Consider the following 25845-nt stretch of genomic DNA (forward strand, 5'->3'; position numbering starts at 1 on the left):
CGGGAAGCTGAAGAGCTCTGCAGGATGCGTGAGGCCAGAGCGGATGTTACAGCCCAGGCCCCACCCGGGGTCCACGGACAGTTCGGGGCTCGGGGTGGGGGAGTTGTGGGGGCAGAGGAAAAATGGGAACTGAGTTGATCGTTGGGGGACAACAGGCCAGGCCAGGCCAGGGGGCAGGGTGGGTGGTTTGCAGGGGACGGGCCATGGGGAGACAGGACTGTGGGCTTGTATGAGAAGGGGGGTGAAAGTATTTTGGGGTGAGGGCTGAGGGGAGGGGGTTAAAGTGGGACTGAGAGGGGGAAATGGAGGTAGAGGGGGTGTGATATGGCCTGGGGTACAACCTGGACTTGCAATTGCTGTACCCCCTTAACTCTCTAGCCCAGGGCACCTCTCCCACGACTCTGCCAGTGACCAGCAGTCCCTCCAGCCCTGGCTCTCCCCCAGCCATTAGCCTGTGTCCATACAACCCGCACAGTTACACACAGGCTCTGCCGGCCCCTCCTGCACGGTGTAGAGGGAGACACCTGCACATCCCCCAGCCCCAGCCTGGCCCCCCAGGAATGTGCCCCTTGCACAGCTCCAGACCCCCCTGGATCAGCGTAAGCTCGTTAATTAGTTCATCATACCATCAAAGGGTACGAATACGCACCAGCGTTTGTAACCAGAGTAATTCCCCAAACTTCAGTGGAAACCACACTGGCTGAGATAAAACATTAAAATAACAATATTAACTGCAGAAAGAGAGATGTTAAGGGCTTGTAAGTGGTATAAGCATAGAAGTTCAGAGTTGGTTACAAAAAGAAATAAAAGATAAAACCACAGTCTAATTTCTTTAAACTTTATCCAGCTGAGCCAAATTTGGAGCAATAAGGTTTCTCTTCCCCAAAAACCGACAGCAGCCGGTGCTAACTGGAAAGCTTTTCCCGTTAGGACCCCCCCCCCCATTTCAAATGATTCTTTGTCTTTCAGACGACCCTGTTGCCTTCAGTGAGCGGGCGGGGGAGAAGAGGTGCCGTGGTGATGCCAGTGTCCCTGAGTTTATACTTTTCTCCAGGTGGGCTGCCCAGCCACCATGTACGTCCCAGTTCACCTGTGTCCCGCATCGTGGTCCAGCAACAGCACCCGCTCTCAGCCGTCACCTCTCTTGGGTGGGGATCTGCATGGCTCTCCCTCCTGACCGGCGTATTTCCAGGCTGCCCAGCACCCTGCCTACGCCGTGAGCTCCCCAGGAGAGTCGGACCGCCTGGCCACCAGCGGCTCTGCTTTGCTTTTCTCCTCAGAGACGGTAACCGGTGCAGGCCAGGTACCACCCAGCCCTTCTACGCCGGCCCCTTTATTCTGGAGGTAAAAGCATTCGAGAGAAAACACATTAAAACAACCAAAGTATCTACACGCGGGCTAATCAACTTACCAGGCATCACCCCTCCTCCCCACCTCCCCAAGGGCTCTGGTCTGCGTCAGTCCTTCCAGCCCTTCCCTAAGGTACGCTCAAGCCTAGAAGAGCCACTTTCATCCTACCTCTCTTCAGGGGGCTGGGGAAGTGGAGAGAGTGGGAAATCACCAGCAGGAAAACAAAGGAACCAGGGGTTTTTGATGGGATGTAAAAACTCAGGAGACTCACTGGGACAGGAAGAGGCAGCTTTGAGCAGGAAAGAGGATGGGCATAGACCAGCTAGGGCCAGAGACGGCTTGTGGGGCTAGAGAAGACTCCAGGATTCAGAAGAAAAACCATCCCACATGCCCCCAGAGGACTCTGACTCCAGCCCAAGGAATGCTCCAGAGTGGTGAGGAAACTGAGGCAGGGAAACACATGTACGGTTTATTGCTTTGGTCTAGATCTGTGTTTCTCACGCTGCTAAATATGGAGTGTGCAAATCTGTGTGCCCTGGCTTTCACTATCGCTTGTCCCTTGGAGTGGGGACAGCTGTCTCCTGGGTGTCCCCGCGTGGCCAGGAGTCACGCTGCATCTCCTGCCTCAGTTTCCCCCTGTTCGGGGCCCCTTTAAGAACTCACCCAGTTCAAATAGAAGTTCAAACAAACCCCACAAGGGATCCCATTTATTTAGTCTTCCAGGCCCCTCAGCCCCAACCCCAGGTCAGTCTCTCCCCCAGCAGCCCAAAGTATTTGAAAAACAAAGCACAAACTCCTACAGTCTTTATACCCCTCTCAGCTGGGCCCAGCCCCCTCCTCCCCAAGGGTGTGTCTGTCAGACTCTGCCCTGCTTCTTGGCCAGGGTCTCTGCCAGGCTCCCTGCCTGGAGAGCTTCCCCCCCAGCCCAAGGCAAGTCGCCCTGTTATGCTGCTTAAGAGGGAAACTGTAACCCCAGAGCGCCCACCCAGCGGGAGTTCTGGCGACGGTGTGTTTGAGATACAGGGGGAGGAAGTGGGGTTTGGGGGGGCATCACTGATCCTGGGGCTAGGCGGCGAGAGCACAGGGTCAGAGCTCTCGGGGGGGGGGGGTGCAAGGCAGAGGATCTGCACCCCACAAGTAGGCAAAGAGAGCCCAAGCCCTGGGCTGTGGCTGGACTCTGGTCAGACTCTGGAGGCTTAAAGCACACGGGGCCCAGGGAAGTGGGTCACCCACACAACAGCCAGGAAAGGTGCAGCCAGGAAGCGCTCTCACAAGGGGTGCGTGTGTGCAACACACCATGTTGAGTCCCCACCAGCTGGGGTAACCACCTGCGTTAGGCTGTAGCCCCCGACGGCAGGGGTTTGTCCTGTCCTCTGGGGCAGCTGCCCTGGCCACTGTCAAGGGGGAGGTGCTGCGCTAGAGGGGCCCTGGCCTGCTCCAGTTGGGAAATTCCTAACATCCTGTACGAGTTGCAGGCTTTTCAAGACGAAAGATCAGACCTGTGACCTGCAGCTCCCTGCTGCGTCTCTCCACTGGGGTCCGTAGGATGACGTGTCCCACCCGGCAGACGTACTCTGCCCCCTGGTCTCTCTGCACCGAGGGGGTGAAGCGGAGTCTCGTCTCCTGCTGGAAGCTTTTCCCGTCCTGTGTGTGGGGAGCTCCGGGCTCGATTCTGTACTCGGCTGAGTTCAGTATACGAACAGCCGCCCCAGCCCCCCTGTTCCTCCTGAGCCAGGTCACACACAGCACCCCAGGGAAATGCCCCGCCACGCGGCAGCTCAGGGTGATTTCCTCCCCCGCCGTCACTGACTCGGGTTGGGAGATTTCCGACACCTCCGGGGGCCGCAGGAAACCTGGGGAATGAAACATCCAGAGACAGTTACAGGCCCTGCAAGGGGGAGATGGGGCCTGGTGAGGGCTGCTTCCCCCTCCCTTCAGGCGGGAGAGATCTGACCCCTCCGTGGGGCTGTTACCCCATAAAATCACCCCCGGGTGTGACTCTGTTACACCCCGACCCATCGGCGTCTCCAGCCGGAAAGGGGGACGAGGAATATTAGCTCCCAAACCTCATTCATGCCTCAGGGACCCTGTGGGGGCAGCGATTCCTGCTCATTCCCCGTCCGACCCCAAGGAGCCCCCCTCACCTGTGTCCCCGGCTCTGATCTCTCTCTCGATCGGGGGCTCTCGGGGGCTTTGCTGAATGGACACTCGGACTCTGAGCTCCGGACGGTTCAGTCCCCGGCTGGGGATTCTCCAGACGCTGGTAGCGCTGAATGTGAGATCCGGGTTCTGGCTGACTTCTGGGGTCTCGTCTCTCCCGCTCCCTGCCCCGTCCCAGCTCCACTGGATCCGGTGAATCTCCCTGGGGTAAAAGTTCTGCATCTGGACAGCAAACGGCACCTCCTCCCGGGGCTCCCAGTGCGGTAACACCTGGATCTCGGACACCTGTGGCTGGGCTGCAGGGAGACAGCAGGAGCGTCAGTGAGAGCAGGGGCTGGTAAGGGGGAGACCTGGAACGTGTCTCCCCAGAGAACTGAGTCAGACCCCGATGGGGAAGGGGTGGGTAGGGACAGACCGGAGCCGGGGACTACACCTCATGAGTCAGCAAGGCCTGTGTTACGCCTCGAGGCAGAGAGCTCTCAGGCTGCCAGGCCACGTGCTGGGCACATAGGCGCCAACTCCGAGGGGGCTCTGGGGCTGCAGCCCTCACGGAAAAAAATGGTGGATGTTGAGCACCCATCAGCAGCCCCCTGTGACGAAGTGGGACTGTTCTTAATGTTTCCTCTGAATAGTGTGGAGGTGCCTCAGTTTCCCCTAGGCAGTTCTTAAGTCTCTAGGGGGTGGGGTAAGGGTGTATGATCATTGCAGAGCCCTAGAGGGCAGGTGTGTGCAGGGGTCTGGACACAGAGAATGGCCGACACCCTGTTTCCTGGCAACTGATGGCCTGGGCCCTTCCCCCCTGCAAGGTGAGAGCTAAAGGGTTGGAGAACAAAGGAATCAGGTGACCTCCTGGCCCGGGAAAGGGACAAAGCCCAGAGGGGGGGGGACTGGGGGGAGTTTCAGTTTGGGGCTGGCTGGGGACGTGGAGTGAAGTGCAGACGGGGTTGTCTGGCTCACTGCCCCCGCAAAATGGACCCAGCTGAGGGGTCCTGTTCTCTGCACCTACAAGATCTGTTTTAGACCACGTTCCTGTCATCTAATAAACCTCTGTTTTACTGGCTGGCTAAGAGTCAGGTCTGACTGCGGAGTTGGGGGGCAGGACCCTCTGCCCCCCCAGGACCCCGCCTGAGCGGACTCGCTGGGGGAAGCGCCTGGAGGGGCAGAGGAGTCTGAATGCTCCGAGGTCAGACCCAGGAAGGTGGAAGCCGGGTGAGCTGTGTGTACTGCAGACAGGCTGCTCCCGGAGAGGAGACTGCCCCAGAGTCCTGCCTGGCTTCATGGGGAGCAGTTCTAGAGCATCGCCCGGGGACGCCGTGACACCCCCATCAGCTCCTTCCCTTCCCCCCACCCCCCTCACTCACCAGCAGCCCCCCATCAGCTCCTCCCCTCCCCCCCACTCCCCTCGCTCACCAGCAGCCCCCCATCAGCTCCTCCCCTCCCCCCCACCCCCCTCGCTCACCAGCAGCCCCCCATCAGCTCCTCCCCTCCCCCCCACCCCCCTCGCTCACCAGCAGCCCCCCATCAGCTCCTCCCCTCCCCCCCACCCCCCTCACTCACCAGCAGCCCCCCATCAGCTCCTCCCCTCCCCCCCACCCCCCTCGCTCACCAGCAGCCCCCCAAAGGTAACGAGAACACACTGACCCCTCCTAAAGATAAGGTCAGGCTGACGGGGTGAGGGATAGCGATGGTTTGACCGAACCAACGTGTACAAGGTGGCGGGCGGGAACTAACTCGGTCCGAGGGGCGACGCGCATCGTGTTTGTATCGGTGTATACAGAGGGGTCTCAGAGGGGGTGTCCTTGGCCAGCTGAGTGGGGAATGGAAAGTCCCGCCATTCCCTGAGCTAGTCCGTAGCTGTGACGAAGTGGGACTGTTCTTAATGTTTCCTCTGAATAGTGGGGGGGTGCCTCAGTTTCCCCTAGGCGGTTCTTAAGTATCTAGGGGGTGGGGTAAGGGTGTATGATCATTGCAGAGCCCTAGAGGGCAGGTGTGTGCAGGGGTCTGGACACAGAGAATGGCCGACACCCTGTTTCCTGGCAACTAATGGCCTGGGCCCTTCCCCCCTGCAAGGTGAGAGCTGAAGGGTTGGAGAACAAAGGAATCAGGTGACCACCTGGCCCGGGAAAGGAACAAAGCCCAGAGGAGGAGGGGCTGGAGGGGGTTTCAGTTTGGGGCTGGCTGGGACATGGAGTGAAGTGCAGACGTGGTTGTCTGGCTCACTGCCCCCCAAAATGGACCCAGCTGAGGGGTCCCGTTCTCTGCACCTGCAAGCTCTGTTTTAGACCATGTTCCTGTCGTCTAATAAACCTTCTGTTTTACTGGCTGTGACGAAGTGGGACTGTTCTTAATGTTTCCTCTGAATAGTGTGGGGGTGCCTCAGTTTCCCCTAGGCAGTTCTTAAGTGTCTAGGTGGTGGGGTAAGGGTGTATGATCATTGCAGTGCCCTAGAGGGCATGTGTGTGCAGGAGTCTGGACACAGAGAATGGCCAACACCCTGTTTCCTGGCAACTGATGGCCTGGGCCCTTCCCCCCTGCAAGGTGAGAGCTGAAGGGTTGGAGAACAAAGGAATCAGGTGACCTCCTGGCCCGGGAAAGGAACAAAGCCCAGAGGAGGAGGGGCTGGAGGGGTTTTTCAGTCTGGGGCTGGCTGGGACATGGAGTGAAGTGCAGACGTGGTTGTCTGGCTCACTGCCCCCCAGAATGGACCCAGCTGAGGGGTCCCGTTCTCTGCACCTGCAAGCTCTGTTTTAGACCATGTTCCTGTCGTCTAATAAACCTTCTGTTTTACTGGCTGGCTGAGAGTCACGTCTGACTGCGAAGTTGGGGTGCAGGACCCTCTGGCTTCCCCAGGAGCACCGCCTGAGCGGACTCGCTGTGGGAAGCGCACGGAGAGGCAGAGGATGCTGAATGCTCCGAGGTCAGACCCAGGAAGGTGGAAGCTGTGTGAGCTGTGTGTCCTGAAGACAGGCTGCTCACAGAAAGGCGACTACCCCAGAGTCCTGACTGACTTCATGGGGAGCAGTTCCAGAGCATCGCCCAGGAACTCCGTGACAACTGGTGGCAGCGGTGGGATCTACTGCACCCCGTGGATGGCGCTTCCTGCAGTAAGTGACTGGGGAGCAGTAACACGAAGGGGGATTGCCGAGGACCAGGCCTGCTGAAGGCTCAGAGAGGAGCGGTTTCGGGGGGCGGTTAACCCCTGGGAGTGTGTGACCAGCGAGAAGGACTGTGCAGTAATGGGGTCCCCCTGGGGACTGCAGTGAGCAGTCTCAGGGGCGGAGGAGTCTGCAGCTCGACCCTGGCAAAGAGGTGGTGACCTTGAGAAGGGCTGGCACACTAGGGGTTCTCCCTGGAAACCGTGGGGAGCTGAGAACACACGGGCCTGTGAGTCCACAACAACTTGGGAGGAGCGGAGTGATGGCCTGTCACCGTCTCCTTAAGAAGGACATTGTAACCCTGTGCAGAAAGAGAGGGTTGAGCATTGGAAAGTTCACCAAAGCAGAGTTAATCGTGCAGCTGGAGGAGGATGACCGCTCTAAGGAACAGATTCCTGACCCCAACTGGGGCTATAGCAGGATCTGGGAGCAGCTGAAGCGGGAGCCAGGCATCGCCAAGACTCCTGTCCCCGACCAGACGGGGGTCTTCACGATCGGGTTCCCCATCGGGGGATCGGAGACGGACGGGATTGGAGCTGAGTCTGAGAGAGCAAGAGGACCGTGGGAGACAGCGAGAGCCCGAGAAAGAGCTGCAGAAGCAGCAGCAGCATGAACTGGCGGTGGTGGGGCGGAGAGGCCTAGGGGACCTCCCCGGGGTGAGTGGGGATAGATCCCGGGGGGCCAGTTCCGCAGGGAACCTCGAGACTAAATTGCTGCCCCTGGTTAAGGAGGGGGGGGGTGTGGATGCCCACCTCACTGCCTTTGAGCAGGCTGGCGATTTGAACCAAGGGGACCCTGCGGAAAAGCCCCGGTGTCTAGCTCCCTTGCTGGGTCCCAAGGCCATAGACTCCGTCAGCCAGGTGGTTGGGGATGTGGACAGGCTCCCACTCCTGACCCCAACCTATATGTCTGTGTGGAGTTTCCTGGGGCCAGGCCCCCCGGACCTCCAGTGGGAGTAGAAGGTGATGGTCAATGGGGAGACATTCTTGGGGTGGCCAAAGGGCATGGGCTGCATAAACCTTCCCACATGCGGCCTGCGAGTGCTATCGACCACCCCTGACCTAAGGGAGGGTGTGAAAATGGAAGGGCCTGGTGTAACTCCTACCAAGGAATGGGAGAGATGCTGGGGCATCCATGGGAACGTTGGTGGCTTCGAACTTCCCCAGGTCACCGGCTAAAGTGACCCCGCTCAGTTCGATCTCGAAGGGGGGAGAGATGTGACGAAGTGGGACTGTTCTTAATGTTTCCTCTGAATAGTGTGGGGGTGCCTCAGTTTCCCCTAGGCAGTTCTTAAGTGTCTAGGTGGTGGGGTAAGGGTGTATGATCATTGCAGTGCCCTAGAGGGCATGTGTGTGCAGGAGTCTGGACACAGAGAATGGCCAACACCCTGTTTCCTGGCAACTGATGGCCTGGGCCCTTCCCCCCTGCAAGGTGAGAGCTGAAGGGTTGGAGAACAAAGGAATCAGGTGACCTCCTGGCCCGGGAAAGGAACAAAGCCCAGAGGAGGAGGGGCTGGAGGGGTTTTTCAGTTTGGGGCTGGCTGGGACATGGAGTGAAGTGCAGACGTGGTTGTCTGGCTCACTGCCCCCCAGAATGGACCCAGCTGAGGGGTCCCGTTCTCTGCACCTGCAAGCTCTGTTTTAGACCATGTTCCTGTCGTCTAATAAACCTTCTGTTTTACTGGCTGGCTGAGAGTCACGTCTGACTGCGAAGTTGGGGTGCAGGACCCTCTGGCTTCCCCAGGAGCACCGCCTGAGCGGACTCGCTGTGGGAAGCGCACGGAGAGGCAGAGGATGCTGAATGCTCCGAGGTCAGACCCAGGAAGGTGGAAGCTGTGTGAGCTGTGTGTCCTGAAGACAGGCTGCTCACAGAAAGGCGACTGCCCCAGAGTCCTGACTGACTTCATGGGGAGCAGTTCCAGAGCATCGCCCAGGAACTCCGTGACACTGGCTGGCTGAGAGTCACGTCTGACTGCGAAGTTGGGGTGCAGGACCCTCTGGCTTCCCCAGGAGCCCCGCCTGAGCGGACTCGCTGTGGGAAGCGCACGGAGGGGCAGAGGATGCTGAATGCTCCGAGGTCAGACCCAGTAAGGTGGAAGCTGGGTGAGCTGTGTGTCCTGCAGACAGGGTGCTCACAGAAAGGCGACTGCCCCAGAGTCCTGACTGGCTTCATGGGGAGCAGTTCCAGAGCATCGCCCAGGGACTCCGTGACAGTAGCGACGGGCACACGTGTGTTGGTGCCCCTGTAACCGCTGAGCCGGGCACTAGGACCGTGCTTCGTGGGCAGTAACCCTGGCCGGGCGCCTTCACTCCTGCGATGGAGCTTGTGGTCTCGTTGGGGCTCACGGCACAGATGTCGCCTCACAATTTCCTGCCCCGTTTCCCAGCCAAGGAGCGTGGGGGGTGGGGATGGGGCTCTCCTGTGAGGGCAGCCTGGCTACTGGTGTATGGAAACCATGGGAGATGGTGGCCATCTTTGGGACGGGCAGCCACCTTTCCTGAGGGCAGCCGGTAGAGCCAGCAACAGGAGACAGCAGCCATCTTTACTGAGGGCGGCCTCGGGAGTGGAAAAGGGACCATCCCTGCTGAGGGTTTGAGTAGCTTCAACCCCAGGAGGTGGCGTCAGCCCCACGGCACGGTGTGGGGAGCAGCAGCTCCCCTGGGCAAGGGTCAGTTGTGAGCATAAGAGCAAGGACTGGGTACACCATTAATCGCTTTGCTTAATTACAGCTTAATGTCTTCGCCTGTCCCTTTGCCGCTGGTTGTCAGTGGGGTTTAATCATGGCAACCATGGGAAGGAGACAGACCCAGCTGTTATTAGCAAACAGTGTCAACAAAGGTCAGATGCTTTAGGTAAAACCTTCTCAAAGGTCCCATTCCCGAACCAGATCCCAGATTTAGTTGAAATTCCCTAGAAAATTCCTCCTCTGCCCTCAGACCCTGGGCCGTGAGTTTGGGGAGGACACACTATTCTCCTCCTGAGAAACAATCAGGGTGAGTCCCTGCCTCAAGTGGAAAACTGAACCCTGTTTTAAACAGAGGGGCTGCTGCACCCGCCCATCAATTCTCTCCAGACCTGAGAACCCTCTTTCCCCAGCACGGGGGGAGCCTGCGAGCAGCCCACGGGCAAGTCCCCAAACGTTCCAGGACCCGCCCCACGTGCTGGGAACCGGCGGGAGAGGCTCAGCCCAAAGCGACGCTGAACACCCCAGGTGCCTGAGAGCAGAGACCTCCTCAGCCACAACAACCCCAGCGTCAGCGCGGCTCTGCCCGGTCCCGCTCGCTCGTACCTCGGAGCTCCAGCAGCCCAGTGGATTTCCCTTCAGGCTCCGGTAGGGTTTGATGTTCCACGGAACACAGGTACTCTGCCCCGTCGTCCTCGGGCACCGAGGGGGTGAAGCGGAGCTGGGACGTCACGCTGTAGGATTTCCCGTCTGGTGCGGCTGTGGGGTCTGGGGTGACAATCCTGTGGGTGCCCAGAGTGTCTAAGCACCGGAACACCGGCTCTCCTCTTTTCTGTCGGTACCAGGTCACGCTCAGCGCCTTGGGGTAGAACCTGGATATTTGGCAGCTCAGTGTTACCTGCTTCCCGGGAGCCAGGACGTCTGACTGGGAGATCTCGTACAGAACTGGAGCCCGTGGGTCTAGAACATGTGGAAATTGCACGTTATAGTTACGGCACCTGGAGATCTGACACACGCTCCCCATCACCATCTGGTCTGACCTGGCCCCATGTCCCCAGCAGCCTCTGCCAGGCCCTCCCCTCACCCAGCGAGAGCTCCCCTGGATGACTCCTGTGACACACACAACCTCAGGGGTGCTGGGGTTACCCGGGAGAGGGGTCAGGAGTCGGTGTGGGGCCACAACTGCCCTGATGGTGGGGGTGAGTGGAGCAGCAGTAGGCTGTTATCCTCTGTGTGGATCAGGCACTACAGGGGGGTGACACAGGTGCTGAATTTTTTTCCCCAGTGGAGGCCCCACCCCCACTCTGCCCCGAGGCCCCACCCTCACTCTGCCTCTTCCTGCCCCTGCACCACCCCCTCCCAGAGGCCCTGCCCCTGCTCTGCCCCCTCCCCCAAGGACCCCCTGCACGCCGGCCACTTGCTTGTCTTCTGCCTCACCCGAGCGCCTCCTGCCAGCCGCTCGCTGCTCCACTGGCCCCCTCTGGAGGCAGCCCAACAGCTGATCGGTGGCCAGCCTGGGGCCCCAGTACCGCTGTGGCTGGTGGGTGCTGAGCACCCCCTACTTTTTCCCAGGGGTGCCTGAGCCCCAGCGCACCCCCGGAGTCGGCCCCTATGGGGGACAAGAGCGTCACAGCGACCCGCTGACAGCAGAGGAAGGGGGAGACACAGAACTCTTGGGATCTGTCACGGAGTGTGGGGGAGTCCGGGCCCTGCACCCCCTCTTCCTGCGATTCCCCGTGACTCTCAGCCAGCCAGTAAAACAGAAGGTTTATCAGACGACAGGAACACAGTCCAAATCAGATCTTGTAGGTGCAGACAACAGGACCCCCTCAGTCAGGTCCGTCTGGGGGGCAGGGAGCTTAGACCCCAGCCCTGGGGCTCCCTCTGTTTCCCCAGGCAACTCCCAGCTGAAACCCTCTCCAGCCGTCTCACCCAGCCTCACCCCCCCACTTCTCCAGCCTTTGTCCAGTTTCCCTGGCAAAGGCATCACCTGGCCCCAACCCCCATCCTGGGCTCAGGTTACAGGCTCAGGTATCGTCCCTCCGGTGAAGTCACCCCCGGAGATCCCCATCCCCAACGCAGCGGGTACCTGCAAAACTCCCACGCAACATTCCCAGGTCAGTCCGCCCGCTCCCTGCTCCGTGACCTGTTCCATTGCAGGCTCGGCAGGGGAGCGTCGTCTAGTGGTTGCCGACACTTCTGCTCATGTCTCCCAGTGCCTCACAGCCATGTCCCAGCCCAGCCGGTCCTTTCTGTCTCTATCCCCCCAGCCCAGCCCTTCCCTCACTGCTCCTCCCCTTCTCCACGGCACCTGGGTGCCAGCTTGGGGGTGGGGGGCATTGAAAGCACAAGAGAGACAGGTGTCAGAGTGGCAGCCGTGTTCGTCTGTATCTGCACAAAGAACAGGAGGACTTGTGGCACCTTAGAGACTAACCAATTTATTGGAGCATGAGCTCACCTGAGCTACAGCTCACTTCATCAGATGCTCACTGTGGAAAATACAGTGGGGAGACAATCTCCCTATTCTCCGTTCCTGCGCCCAGTGGGAGCACAGAGCAAGCCCCGCTCAGCCCTGGCCCAGAGCACGCTCTGAGAGCAAGGGGTCGCGGAGCACGCTGGGTGCAGATGGACGGTGCAGAGAACTTAGCTGCCAAACTCTCACGTGCTTCTCCTGAGCACGTCAATGGTGATTGTCAGTGGTGCACAGCAGGGCTAAATTTGGACCAATTTTCACACAGGTGGCAAAAGCTAATTCTGACTCCTAATGACCCTCCTGCCAAATTTGCAGCCCCCACTCCTAAGCAGGGAGGTGCATGAAGGTTAATATCAGCCAGGGGTGTATTAACAGGAGGGTCGGACGTCAGACACGGCAGCTCATTGTCCGGCTCCGCTCGGCACAGGGGGGGCCCAGCTGCAGTACTGTGTGCCATTCTGGGTGCTGCGCTTTGGGAAAACTGGGGACAACCTGGAGAGACTCCAGAGGAGAGAAACAAACTGATCAAAGGTTTAGAGACCTGACCTGCGAGGAAGGGTTAAAAACACGGGGTGCGGTTAATCTTGAGAAAAGGTGAGTAAGGGGGAGACCTGATCAGTCTTCCAATGGGACAGGAACTGTATTAAAGACAGCGACCGATTGTTCTCCATGTCCACTGATGGCAGGACAAGCAGCAACGGGCTTCGTCTGCAGCCAGGGAGTTCTAGGTTCGATATCAGGAAACAGTGTCTAGCTCTGCGGGGAGCTCAGCCTGGAACAGGCGTCCAGGGGAGGTCGTGGGGGCCCCGTCATTGGAGGTTTTTGAGAACAGGTTGGACAAACCCCTCTCAGGGATGGTCTAGGGTTACATGGTCCTGCCTCAGCACAGGGAGGGACCTTTCAGGTCCCTTCCAGACCCATGTTTCTATGAGTTTCTCAGTGCAGCAGTTGTAAGAATTTTTTGACTTCAGCAAAACAAAGTATTTTTCCTAAACATGTTCATTGAAATAGCCCAACCATTTTAGATGAACCCCCCCCCCAGCACTGTGACGAAATGGGGTCCTATTTACCTTGTTATGTTGCATGTAAGTCCGACTGTTGTATACTAACACTCTGTGTGTGCCTCAGTTTCCCTGGGTGCTACACCAATGCCTAGATGGTAAGGCTGCCCAGCTGCCTGCACGTAAACACTGGAGCCCTTCGTAACCTGAGCCCAACACCTTTTTCCTGGGGGAGGGCTGACGGGTGTGGCTGGGGAGGCAGCTGGAAGGGGACTGGCAGTCTGGGAATGCAGGGAGAGAGCTCAGGGCCATGGCTCTGGGCTTCCCTTGCCCCAAGATGGATTAGGCTAAAAGTCATTGATTTCTGTGCTAACAAGATCTATGCTATGCTGTGTCCTGATCAACTAATAAATCTTCCATTTTACTGGCTGGCTGAGAGTCACGGTGGATTGCAAAGTCGGGGTGCAGGGCCCTCTGCCTTCCCCAGGGGGTCCCCTCCAGGTGGGCCCGCCAAGGGGAGGCATACGGTGAACAGGGATGCTCGATGCTCCAAGGTCAGTCTGGGAAGGCCAGAGCCGAGGTGGCTGTTTGACCTGGGCAGCGAGCCCTGCGGGCAGACACGCCACCCCAGAGTCCTGGCTGGCTTCAGAGAGAACAGTTCCAGAGCATCAGACCTACGCTCCATGACACCCACAAACACAAACGCACTCCAGGACAAAAGAGCTCGAGGCAGACACCCAGCCTGGGAAATTTCAGCCTCAGCAGTTAAAGTTTGGCAAAGTTACAAGCAACCAAAAACAGGTGCTTACAATGGGAAGTGTCGGGCAACTGTAGCTCTAGGAGGTGCCAACATCTGCACTTAAAGTTATTTGAACAGCACCCAGAGTGTCCTGGGCTCTCTCCGTGCAGAGGAAAGACACAGCCCCTCCTTTGAGGCGCTCCCCAGCTGTCAATGGGTTACCATTCGGTTGTTTCACATGGACTGTGCCCCCTCGGAGTGACTCTGCCCATGCTGGCAGAACCCCACCAGGGATGGGGCACTTGCCATCTGGCCCTTTGCTGACCGGCTGGAGGCTTGCTGGGAACGTCTCACAGAGCTTCCAGCACCTGTCCCTGGTGGGCTGCACGTTGAACAATGTTCAGTTGACATGGGCCCCTTCCCTCCCATGTTACCCCCCCACACACACAAACACTCACTGTTACCTCCTGCCTCTCCCTGGGCATCTTCCTCCTGTGCAGGATCCGACACCGTGTTTGCAGCCGCTTTGGTCTGGTTGTCAGGCACCCCCTGATCCTTCTCGTTGGTCTGACTGCCGGGCGCCCCCTGATCCCCTGCTTTGGGCTGGCTGGTGGGCACCATCGCCTCCCCACTGTGCTGGTTCAGATCTGTCTCTCCCTCCTCCCCAGCCGCACTGTGCTGGGCTGGGAATGTCGCCTCCACCGCCGGCCGTGTCCGTGGGGAGGCTGCCCCCGCTCGCTCCTCATCCTGGGCTTCCGTCTCCCCCAGTGGCTCCGCGTTCGGGGATGGCCCCTCTGCCTCTGGGCCCCCCTGCGTGATCCAGGATGACGCCCTTGGGCCCACGTCAGACGCTTTTGATCCAGAAGAATTGGAACTTTCTGGGAAACAAACTGAGCCGGGGGGGGGGGTGTCACCGAGGGGCCCCACGGGGTCAGTTGCTTTGGCAGAACCAGAGCCCCCGGGTTACCCTGAGCCTGGGGGGCCACAGGCTGCCCCAGCCCTGCCTGGGTACAAAGGGTTAATTCAGGCCCCAGAGCCTCTGGCCAGTTCATCCGTCCCCATCTCCTGATATTTAGGCCCAGACTCTCACCAGTGTTTAGGTTCCTGGCCTCCATTGCGAGAACTGAAATGGGTTTAAGCTAGTTCCTGATTCTGGGGGGGCCTGAGGCATAGGGCTTGAGCCATGGGGGCTGGTGAATACTGCTGGCCCCACGTGACCCCATCAACCCCCCCCCCCCATGCAGTGTCCCCCCATCCTCCCACTGTGGGATCTACACGCACACGCAGCGGAAGGTGACCGACCCCATAGCGTGACCCCTCCTCTCCTGCCCCTCACCTGTGACCCGCGCCCTGTCCTCCTGCTCCTGAATCTCGCTCTGGTCCTGGCCCTGAGCAGGTAACAGCGGCTGCTGCTCAGGCCCCTTCCCGGCATCGCTGACCCCGTCATTCGCCATCAGCACCGTGTCCTCGCCGCGCGTCTTGTCTCTGCTCCCAGCTGGGTCCTCGGGGGGCGTCTCCCCTGCACTGTAAGGACCTAGACAGAGACAGTGGGACACACGGGGTCAGAGCGACACAGGGGGTCAGTGTCGGGGGCTCTGGGAGACGCGTCCGGCCGGAGCTCGGGGCCAGGAACGGCGGATCCCTGAGAGCAGGAGGGTGAAACCTCCCCTGGGGATGGGCCCTGCTGCAGGGGGCTCAGTCTGTAGAGAGACCCTCCAGCCCCGCAGCCCCTGGGGTGTCCCTGGCTGTGTCCCTGTCCCCTCGGCCTCCCCAGACTCTCTGCTCCCTCTGGGGCCATGCAGACACCCCCGCCCGCCCCCACTGGCCAATGGCACCGTCCCCCGTTACCTTCCCGCCTCTTCCTCCGGCAGTAAACAGCTAACGCAGCTGCAGCTCCCCCTGCGACCAGGATCCCCAGGGTCGCCCCGATCGCGGCGCTGGTGTGATCCGCTCCTGCCCTTGGGACTAGGGGAGAAAAGTCAGACCCGGCTCACGGCACCGCCCCACACCGGAGAACGGGCTCCCCGTATCAACGGGGCACCCGGGACGGTCTGACTGGGCCGTGCTCCCAGCCTGCCCGCCAGGGCCGTTTGCTGTGCTGAGGACGGAGACTCCAGCTGCTGGGAGCAGCTGCAGAAGCAGCCAAAGCAGGGGGTGCTGCACCAGGGGGAGGGGGTGAAATGGGGCCCAGCTGGAGCCACCCCTCCCCCAGCACCCCTGGACTCAGAACCGTGCAAGGGAGACCCCCCCCACCCCACCCAGGGGGCACTCACGCCCAGGCGGGGATTCCCTTTCCATGGGGTTTGGGGGGGGACAACGTAGGGAGCAGCCAACCAGCCCCCCCTCCACACACACACCCACAGAGCGGCACATGGCGAGAGCACACAGCAGACAAGTGACAAGGTCAGTGACCGCTCTACCCGGTCCCTGCTGAGTCAAACAAAACCTCTTCATTTCTTAGCCCGGCCCCCGCCCTTCTCTGAGGAGGGTGTCACAGAGTGTGGGGGGTCCAGGCCCTGCACCCCTCTTCCTGGGTTTCACCAGGACTCTCAGCCAGCCAGTAAAACAGAAGGTTTATTGGACCACAGGAACACAGCCCAAAACAGAGCTTGTGGGTACCACCTGGACCCCTCAGTTAAGTCCTTCTGGGGAGCAGGGAGCTTAGACCCCAGCCCTGGGGTTCCCTGCGTCCACCCCCTAGCCCCAAACTGAAACTCTCTCCAGCCCCTCCTCCTCTGGGCTTTGTCCCTTTCCCAGGCCAGGAGGTCACCGGATTCCTTTGTTCTCCAACCCTTTAGCTCTCACCTTGCAGGGGGGAAGGACCCAGGGCATCAGTGGCCAGGAAACAGGGTGTCGGCCATTCTCTGTGTCCAGACCCCTGCACACACCTGCCTTCTAGGGCTCTGCAGTGATCATACACCCTTCTCCCACCACCTAGATACTTAAGAACTACACAGGGGAAACTGAGGCACCCCCACACTATTCAGAGGAAACATTAAGAACAGTCCCGCTTCATCACAGCTCCTTTCATCTGGTGCAGCCAGGTCAGGGGAGAGGGGTCGGTGTAGACGGTGAAGTGTCGCCCGAAGAGATAGGGCTCTAGTTTCTTGAGGGCCCACACCATGGCCAGGCACTCCTTCTCGATGGCCACGTAGTTTTCCTCCCGGGGTCGCAACTTCTTGCTCAGGTACACGATGGGGTGTCTCTCCCCCTTTTCGTCCTCCTGCATTAACACCGCCCCCAGTCCCGTGTCTGAGGCGTCGGTGAACACCACAAAGGGCTTGTCAAAGTCTGGGTTTGCCAGAACTGGGCCACTGACCAGAGCCTCCTTCAGCGCCCGGAAAGCCTCCTGGCACTGCTCGGTCCAGACCACCTTGTCTGGCTTCCCCTTCTTGCATAGCTCAGTGATGGGGGTGGCTATGGCGCTAAAGTGGGGCACAAATCTTCGGTAGTATCCTGCCATCCCAATAAAGGCTTGGACCTGCTTTTTGGTGTGGGGAGCGGGCCAGTCTCTGATCACCTCCACCTTGGCTGGTTCCGGCTTTAGGCGGCCGCTCCCCACCCGATGGCCCAGGTAAGATACTTCCGCCATCCCCACCTTGCACTTCTCCACTTTTACAGTCAGCCCAGCCCCCTGGAGTCGGTCCAGCACTTGTCTAACCTGGGACACATGGTCCTCCCAGGTCTGGCTAAAGACACAGATGTCATCAATATACGCCACGGCAAAACTCTCCATCCCCCTCAGGAGCTGGTCCACCAGGCGCTGGAAGGTGGCCGGCGCTCCCTTGAGGCCGAAAGGCAGGGTCAGGAACTCGTAGAGCCCCAGAGGCTTCTTCTGGGCTCTGGCCAGATTCTCCCTGGCCAGGCCCATGAGTTCAGCCAGTCTCTCTCGGAAGATCAGGACATACTCCACCACTGACTCTCCATCGGGAGTGGCCTTCCCCTCCCATTCGTCTCTCATCAGGTCTAGGGAGCCCCTTACCCTCCTTCCATATAACAGTTCGAAAGGCGAAAATCCGGTAGACTCCTGGGGCACCTCCCTATACGCGAACAGCAGGTGAGGTAAGTACTTGTCCCAATCCTGCGGGTGCTGGTTCATAAAGGTTTTCAGCATCATCTTTAGCGTCCCATTGAACCTCTCCACCAGCCCATTGGACTGGGGGTGTTAAGCTGAGGCCCAGTCGTGCCGGACCCCACATTTCTCCCACAAGCACCGGAGCAGGGCCGACATGAAGTTGGAGCCTTGGTCTATCAAGACTTCCTTGGGGAACCCCACTCGGCTGAAAATGGTCAGGAGCGCATCGGCCACGGTGTCTGCTTCAATGGAAGCTGAGGGCACTGCCTCGGGGTAGCGGGTGGCAAAATCTACCACCCCCAGAATGTATTTCTTCCCCGACTGGGTAGTCTTGCTGAGAGGCCCCACGATGTCCATGGCCACCTTCTGGAAAGGCTCCTCTATGATGGGCAAAGGTCTCAAAGCCGCTTTCCCCTTGTCCCGGGCCTTCCCCACCCTCTGACAGGGGTCACAGGATCGGCAATACTGCCGGACCGTGGTAAAGACCCCGGGCCAGTAAAAGTTCTGTAGCAACCTCTGCCGGGTGCGCCGGATTCCCTGGTGCCCTGCGAGGGGGATGTCATGGGCCAGGGACAGGAGCTTGCGGCGATACTTCTGGGGGACCCCCAGCTGCCTCCTGATCCCACAGGACTCTACTTCCCCTGGGGGAGCCCATTCTCGGTATAGGAACCCCTTCTCCCACAGGAACCTCTCCTGGCAGCCTCTCCTCATGGTCCGTCCCACACTGAGGTCGGCCAGGTCCCTGAGCTTCCGCAAGGAGGGATCTTTCCTCAACTCGGCCTGGAACTCAGCGGCTGGGGAAAGGACGGGGCCCGGTTCCCCCTCAGTGGCCAGGTCTGAGGCCTCAGCCTCTCTGAGCCGTGCCTCTCGGCGCTCCCTCCCCACCAGGGAAGGGTCCTGCGCCTCCAGTGTGGTACCCTCCCCAAGGTCAGGGTGCAGTGCCCCTCGCCGGCTCTGGTTACGAGTTATGACCAGGGAGTTCTCGGGGTTGCTTGGCCAGTCCTCTAGGTCTCCCCCCATCAAAACTTCAGTGGGCAAATGGTGGTGTACCCCCACATCCTTGGGGCGCTCCTTGGCCCCCCATTCCTTGGTACCCTTGCCACGAGCACCTTAAATGGGGTCCCGCCCACCCCCGTCAGGGTCAGGTAGGTGTTGGGCACCACCCGATCTGGGGCCACCACCTCAGGCCGGGCCAGCGTCACCTCCGCGGCCGTATCCCAGTATCCATTGACCTTCCTCCCATCCACCTCCAGGGGAACAAGGCACTCTCTCCGGAGGGACAGCCCTGCGCCCACCCTGTAAACCGAGCACCCTGAGCCCAGAGCCTCCAGCCCTCTGGCGGGGCTGGCCGGGGGTACTCTTCCCTGCTGCGCAGGTGGTAAACTGGCAGCCCCCCTTTCCTGGGTCGTCTGCCCCTCGTCCGGCTAAGTCTCTACCCAGTTAACCATGGGTAGGTTGGGTCTGCTCAGTCTGTCCCTGAGCCTGGGGCACTGGGTCCGTACGTGGCCTCTCTGGCCACAGTGATAGCAGCTCAGGTCACGTCGGTCCCCTCAAGTGGGTTGGATGGTCCTGATGCCAGGCGTTCCCCTTGGGAGGGGGTTCTCCCTATTTCCCCACTGGGAGGTCCCCTGGTGACTCTCTCTCTCTGAATCGGGGGGGGGGGGGGGCTGTTCTTTTGGGACTCCTCCCGGCTGCCCCCTGACCAACTGTTCACAAACTCGGCCAGCTGCCCTGCGTACTGGGGGTTCTCTAGCTTTTTGTCCACCAACCACAGCCTCAGGTCGGAAGGGCACTGTTCATACAGTTGCTCCAGTGCGATTAGGTCAAGCAGGTCCTCTTTAGCTTGGGCCCCAGCTGTCCACTTGCGGGCATATCCCTGCATCCTGTTGACCAGTTGTAGGTAAGTGACCTCAGGCATTTTACACTGACTCCAGAACCTTCTCCGGTACATCTTGGGGTTAGCCCAAACTCACGGAGCAGGGCCTGTTTGAACAGTTCGTAGTCCCCTGCCTCCACCCCTGTCATTCGGCTGTACACCTCCACGGCTTTGGGGTCCAGTAAGGGGGTGAGAAACTGGAGCCTGTTTGCAGGGTCAACCCTGTGCATCTCGCAGGCATTCTCAAAGGCCATCAGGAAGCTATCTATGTCCTCCCCCTCCTTCCACTGGGCCAGGAAGCACTTATCAAAGCTCCTTGCAGTCTTGGGTCCCCCCTCACTCACTGCAGCCGGGGCCACACTGCTCCTCAGCCTGGCCAGCTCCAGCTCATGCTGTCTCTGTTTCTCCTTCTCCTCCTGCTCATGCCTACGTTGCCTCTCCTTCTCCTGACGTTCCCTCTCCTTCTCCTCCAGCTTATGCTGATGCTGCTTCTCGTTCTCCTCCAGCTCACGTTGTCGCTGCTTCTCCTCATGCTGCCACTGCTTTTCGCGATCCTTCAGCTCCCTCATTTTCATCTCCCTCTCCCAGGCCAGCTGCCTCTGCTCCAGGGATGGGGAGCTCCGCTGGGAGGATCCCCTGCTGGCTGCCGGGGTCAGGGTGCCCTCAGTATTCGTTGGGCTTCCCCCAACCCCTCCCCTAGGCCTAGGTAGGAAGGGTCTTGGGATGCCCTTGGCAGCAGTCTGACCCCTCCCGGCCCGGTCAGGCCCCAGGGCCCACGCTGCATCCACTGGGCGGCTTCCCTCAGGGACAGGGATCGGGTCATCCAAGCGATCCCTCTCCTCCAGCTGGGCAATCAGCTGTTCCTTGGTGGACCTCCCAATGCGCAGCCCCCTCTGCCTGCACAGCTCCACCGGGTCGCTTTTAAGGTGTTTAGCGTACATCTCCCTGCTGGCCACTCGCAGGCTGGGCAGCTTTCCACGGTTTCCAGGAAGAACCCCAAGGGTGCCAGTCCTTCTTGAGGTCACCACCTCTTTGCCAGGGTCGAGCTGCAGACTCCTCCGCCCCTGGGACCACTCGCTGCAATCCCCCAGGGGACCCTGTTACTGCAAAAGTCCTTCTCTCTGGTCACACACTCCCAGGGGTTAATCACCCCCAAAACCATCTCTCTCTGACTCTTCAGCATGCCTGGTCCCCATCAATCCCCCTTCGTTTTACTGCTCCCCAGTCACTTACTGCAGGAAGCACCGTCCACGGGGTGCAGTACATCCCACCACTCCCACCGGTTGTCATGGAGTGTGGGGGAGTCCAGGCCCTGCACCCCTCTTCCAGGGATTCACTGAGACTCTCAGCCAGCCAGTAAAACAGAAGGTTTATTGGACAACAGGAACACAGTCCAAAACAGAGCTTGTGGGTACACCCAGGACCCCTCAGTCAAGTCCTTCTGGGGGGCAGGGATCTTAGACCCCAGACTTGGGGTTCCCTGTGTTCCTCCACCCAGCACAAAACTGAAACCAAAACTCCTCCAGCAGGCTCTCTCCTCTCGCCTTTGTCCAGTTTCCCGGGCCAAGGTGTCACCCGGCCCCAACCTCCTCCCGGCTCAGGTTAGAGGCTCATCCCCTGCTATCCCATCCCCCGTGCAGATAGTCCCCGTAAAACTAGACGCCATCCCCGGTCAATCCACCCCCCTCCCAGCTGCATCACAGAGGGGTCGGTGTGTTTATGGCATAACTTAGTATTGTTATTATTCACCGCAACCCCTCCACTTTCGCAGTCACTGCTGCCCAGCTGACCAAGTGACCCAGATGGCTCTGTACCAGGGACCAGTGATCCTCTTCATTACCTACCACTCCCCTAATGATGCGCTGTCCCCTTCCCCCACCCGGGGTCTGTCTGCTCTGGTTTGACTGGAAGCTGCTCAGGGCAGGGACCGTGTCCTCCTCTGTGTCTGGGCAGCTCCTGAAACAATGGGACCCCCCACCCACCCACCCGCGCACCCGTAATAGACAGGATCAGTCATTACCAAGGCTCCATCCCTGGGCAGCAGACACTGTGATGGCAGGCGGGGAGTGGGGGGGATGTTCTGGGTATTTTGGCTGCACAGGGATCTTCCTGCCCATTGGCTCCTCCAGCCCCTCCCCACTACTCACCCCTGACAGGCTGGGTTGTGCCTTGTGCCCGCTGCCCCACACCAGGTGTCAGCACGCCCCCCCTGCCCCCCCTCCCCAAGCATCCCAGCAGAGTCAGTCTCCTACTGCTTAGGGGACGTGGAGGGGACAAAGAACAATGTGAATCTTTCCCAGTCAGCGATAAAGCAGGGTCTGGACCCCAGGATCCTGCCCTCCCGCAGCCCAGACTCACCTGTGACCGCCAGGGGGAACCCCTCCCGCAGGGGCTGAGCCAGAGCCGCGTGGCTGACGCGGCAGGAGAAGAGGCTGCCGGAGTCGCTCGCGGTGGGGGTGAAGGTGTAGGTCAGGGTGAGGTTGAAGGTCCCGTCCGGGTTCCTCTGGGGGGCAGACGGGGTGACGTCGGTCAGAACCCGCCCATCTCTCAGCCAGGCGACGGTGACGTCCGCGGGGTAGAATCCCCGCACGTGGCAGGGGAAGGCGCTGGCTGTGTCTCTCCCGGCCGCTCGCCGGGGGACGGAGAGTCTGGGTGCAGCTGGAAAGAGAGGCAGAGAACGTGAGTGCAGCGTTAGCTCAGCGACCGTCACTGTCTGGCACGGTGCTGAGCCCTGTGGCCACTGCACCAGCGCCCGGCCCCTTCCTGCGGCTGGGGTAGAACACGCTGTGTCCGCGATGGGCTGCACCGTTCGGCGACTCTGCACACACACGGTGCGCACGCAGGCACACCAGGGCTTCCACGTCCCCTCGCTCGCACGCACGCGAGCCACTCCGGCCTGCCAGCCCGAGCAGCAGTGGGACAATGACTCCTGGCGGCTTCTCGGCCGGGACTCCTGTGCCATCCTTACCGAACACACGGAGGGTCGTCTCGCTCTGCTGCCACTCCGCACCGTACCCGACCACACATTTGTACGGCCCCTCGTCCGACACTTGAACGTTCTCCATCCCCAGGGAGGCGTTCCCGATCAGTAACTCCTGCTTGGAGATGCTCACCCCTGGTGCAAATGTTTCCTTGCCCCGGTCGTACTGCGCCACGCTGCGATCCGAGAAATACCAGTGCACCTGCAGCGCGGTTAGATTGATCGGCCCCCCGATGTTGAACCGGCATTTCAGCAACGCTGCAGAGCCCAGCACAGCCGAGGAGGAGGGCAGGGTGTATATCGTCAGTGGGTCACCTGTAAAATGAAACGGGTAAATAAACCACAGAGGTTTGCAGTCCTGGGAACTGTCTCTGCCTTCAGGCAGGACCCTTTGCGTCTGGGATCCTGCTGCAGAGTCTGTTTCCGGCCCTTTTAGGAATGAAGGAAACTGTCCAAACATTCTCCGGCGCGTGAGGGACACATTGATTTGTGCAGCGAGCTCGGAACAATTAGGGACGGCTGGGAGACAAAGGAATGTGCCTGTAGCCAGGTGGGAGAGAGCTGAGCTGCAAGCTGGCCTGCAGGCAGCATGTCCCCGCCCCGGGGCAGAGCTCCCAGCTCCACCGCTCGGGACCCTTCCCAGCTGGGGACCCCTGCGTTTCTCAGCTGAAACCCAGCACCTTTCCTTTCAGATACGAAATGGTCATTCTGTGGAGAGAGGCGCTGAAACGAGCCAAGGGCTTGGACTTGCAGGAGGCGGGCGTTGCTCTCTGTGGACTGTGGGTGCTGTCATGTTTATGCAAAATCGAGGGGCCCCTCCCTTGCAAAATGTCTGTGGACTGTTTACAGCCTTGCGGTAGGATCCCAGCTGGTACAGCCAGCAGGGCCCATCGTGCCCCGCCCGTCTGGCCAGTTGCATAGCCCAGGCTGGAGAAGTGCTCCAGGGAGTCCTACGTCCGGCAGAGCTCCAGCCGTGCCTTCAGAGAGACACCCAATCGCACTTCACTGACTCCAGGCGCTGGAGAAGCACCTGCTCCCCGGAGAGTTGTTCCAGGAATTAACTCCCCTCCCTCTTGAACACGGTCACGTATTTCTAGCCTGAGCGTGTCCTGTTTCAGCTCCCCAGCCACTGGCTCTTGTTCTGCCTTTGCTAGGGGACAGGCCCCTCTGCTGCTAGCCTTTGTTCCCCACGTGGGTGGTTCTAGACCAGCGTCCTGCCATTCCCCCCTGAACTTTCTCTGTGCTAAGCTGAGCAGACTGAGCTCCTTGGGGTACATCCACACTGCAAAGGAAAACCCACAGCACCAGGTGGGCCCAGCTCTATTAATTCCGGCTCGGAAGCCTTGGGCTGCAGGGCTAAAAATGTTCCCAACCGGGCTGGAGCCTGGGCCCTGAGACCTGCCCTCCTCTCCGTGTCTCCGAGCCAGGGCTCCAGCCCCGCGGGAACAGCTACCCGGCTGTTTTGTTCACACGGTTTCTTTGGGAAGTTTGAACAAGTTCACAAACCCCTGCCCGGTAAATATCAGCAACGAAACAGCCCCCACACCAGTGAGCAGACAGTGTGACGAAGTGGGACTGTTCTTAATGTTTCCTCTGAATAGTGTGGGGGTGCCTCAGTTTCCCCTAGGCAGTTCTTAAGTCTCTAGGGGGTGGGGTAAGGGGGTGTGATTGTTGCAGAGCCCTAGAGGGCAGGTGTGTGCAGGGGTCTGGACACAGAGAATGGCCGACACCCTGTTTCCTGGCCACTGATGGCCTGGGCCCTTCCGCCCTGCAAGGTGAGAGCTAAAGGGTTGGAGAACAAAGGAATCCGGTGACCTCCTGGCCTGGGAAAGGGACAAAGCCCAGAGGAGGAGGGGCTGGGGAGAGTTTCAGTTTGGGGCTGGCTGGGACATGGAGTGAAGGGCAGACGTGGTTGTCTGGCTCACTGCCCCCCAAAATGGACCCAGCTGAGGGGTCCCGTTCTCTGCACCTGCAAGCTCTGTGTTAGACCATGTTCCTGTCGTCTAATAAACCTTCTGTTTTACCGGCTGGCTGAGAGTCACGTCTGACTGCGAAGTTGGGGTGCAGGACCCTCTGGCTTCCCCAGGAGCCCCGCCTGAGCGGACTCGCTGTGGGAAGCGCAGGGAGGGGCAGAGGATGCTGAATGCTCCGAGGTCAGACCCAGGAAGGTGGAGCTGTGTGAGCTGTGTGTCCTACAGACAGGCTGCTCCCGGAGAGGAGACTGCCCCAGAGTCCTGCCTGGCTTCATGGGGCGCAGCTCCAGAGCATCGCCCAGGGCCTCCGTGACAGAGAGGAATCTAGTCATGGGATCCTGCTACTGAACACGGGGTTATCGCAGCGCCCGGGTCGTTTCCCATGCGCCTATTGGCAACCGTGCAGCGCGAGCCCGAGGCAATAGACCTGGGCTGTGGGAATCAGTGCCGCGGGCTTTTCCTTGCAGTGCAGACGGACCCCAAGTCTCTGTCCGTGAGGCAGGTCTCTGCCCCTCCGGCCATGGTCCAGGAGTGCCTGCCCACGCTCACCACCGAGCCCCCAAAGGGCCCTTTCCCCTTGGCTCAGCTCCAGGGGGTCTCAGGTTCTGCCTGCAGTGAAATCCTGCCGTTCCCCAGCTGTGCCCCTCACCCAGCACAGGCCCTGGCGTCCCGAGGACGGAGCTGGCCAGAGAGACAGCAGAGCTGCCGGCAGGTCAATCTGCGCAGAAAGGCCAGCTCAGCCCCCCCTGCACACAGCACCCACAGCCAGACACACACCCCCCGCACGCAGCACCCACAGCCAGACCCCCCCTGCACACAGCACCCACAGCCAGACCCCCCCTGCACACAGCACCCATAGCCAGAACCCCCTGCACACAGCACCCACAGCCAGAAAGCGGCTCTCCCTCTCGCCCTGGTGTGTCCCCCCCTCGGCACAGCCTGTCCCTTCCCACCTTTCCCACGTACACAATCCCCTGCACCTCCGGGTCATTCCCAGGGGCCCAGAGCAGAGCTGGGCCCCGCTAGGACCGAGCCAAGTCTTGGGCTCCATCCCCGGCACTCTACTCGGCCGGGGAGCCCCGGGGCCCTGCCCCAGGACACAAGGGGTCTGTACATACCGGCCACCCCGAGGAAAAGGAGTGGGACAAGGAGATCTGCCAGCCCCATGGTCCCTGCCCTCCGTCCCGCAGCCTCCCTGTCTCCTTCTCCGGGGCTGGCAGGGCTCCCGGGGAAGGGCGAATTCCCTTTCACTTTCCGTGGGTCATGGGGAGGGCTATAAAAATGGGCAAAGGGTGGCGATCAGGACGTCTGATGTTGCGGGGTGAGGCTCAGACGCACCTGCCCGGCGCTGGCTCAGAGGTGCACCCTGGGACAGACCTT

General features: G+C 60.1%; 2 protein-coding genes across 2 annotated transcripts in view; both read right to left on the bottom strand.

Annotated features, from left to right (window-relative positions):
- The window catches only part of LOC125637961 (signal-regulatory protein beta-1), a 61485-nt gene extending 35853 nt beyond the window's left edge, over positions 1-25632 (bottom strand). The window contains exon 1 of the mRNA XM_075129042.1: positions 25584-25632. Within this exon, the coding sequence (XP_074985143.1) occupies positions 25584-25632 (49 nt within the window). The remainder of the gene's footprint in view (positions 1-25583) is intronic.
- On the bottom strand, positions 825-23367 carry LOC125637958 (uncharacterized). The gene is made up of 8 exons (XM_075129104.1): positions 21871-23367; positions 15410-15526; positions 14898-15095; positions 14026-14451; positions 9955-10308; positions 3495-3806; positions 2850-3203; positions 825-1338 (listed from the first exon to the last, which is right to left on the bottom strand). Exons 1-8 carry the CDS (start codon positions 22472-22474, stop codon positions 1334-1336), a joined length of 2370 nt encoding a protein of 789 aa, XP_074985205.1. The 5' UTR covers positions 22475-23367; the 3' UTR covers positions 825-1333.
- Positions 25633-25845: the final 213 nt, after the last annotated feature.

Source organism: Caretta caretta, chromosome 6 (assembly GCF_965140235.1).
Source record: "Caretta caretta isolate rCarCar2 chromosome 6, rCarCar1.hap1, whole genome shotgun sequence".
NCBI classification, from domain to species: Eukaryota; Metazoa; Chordata; order Testudines; family Cheloniidae; genus Caretta; species Caretta caretta.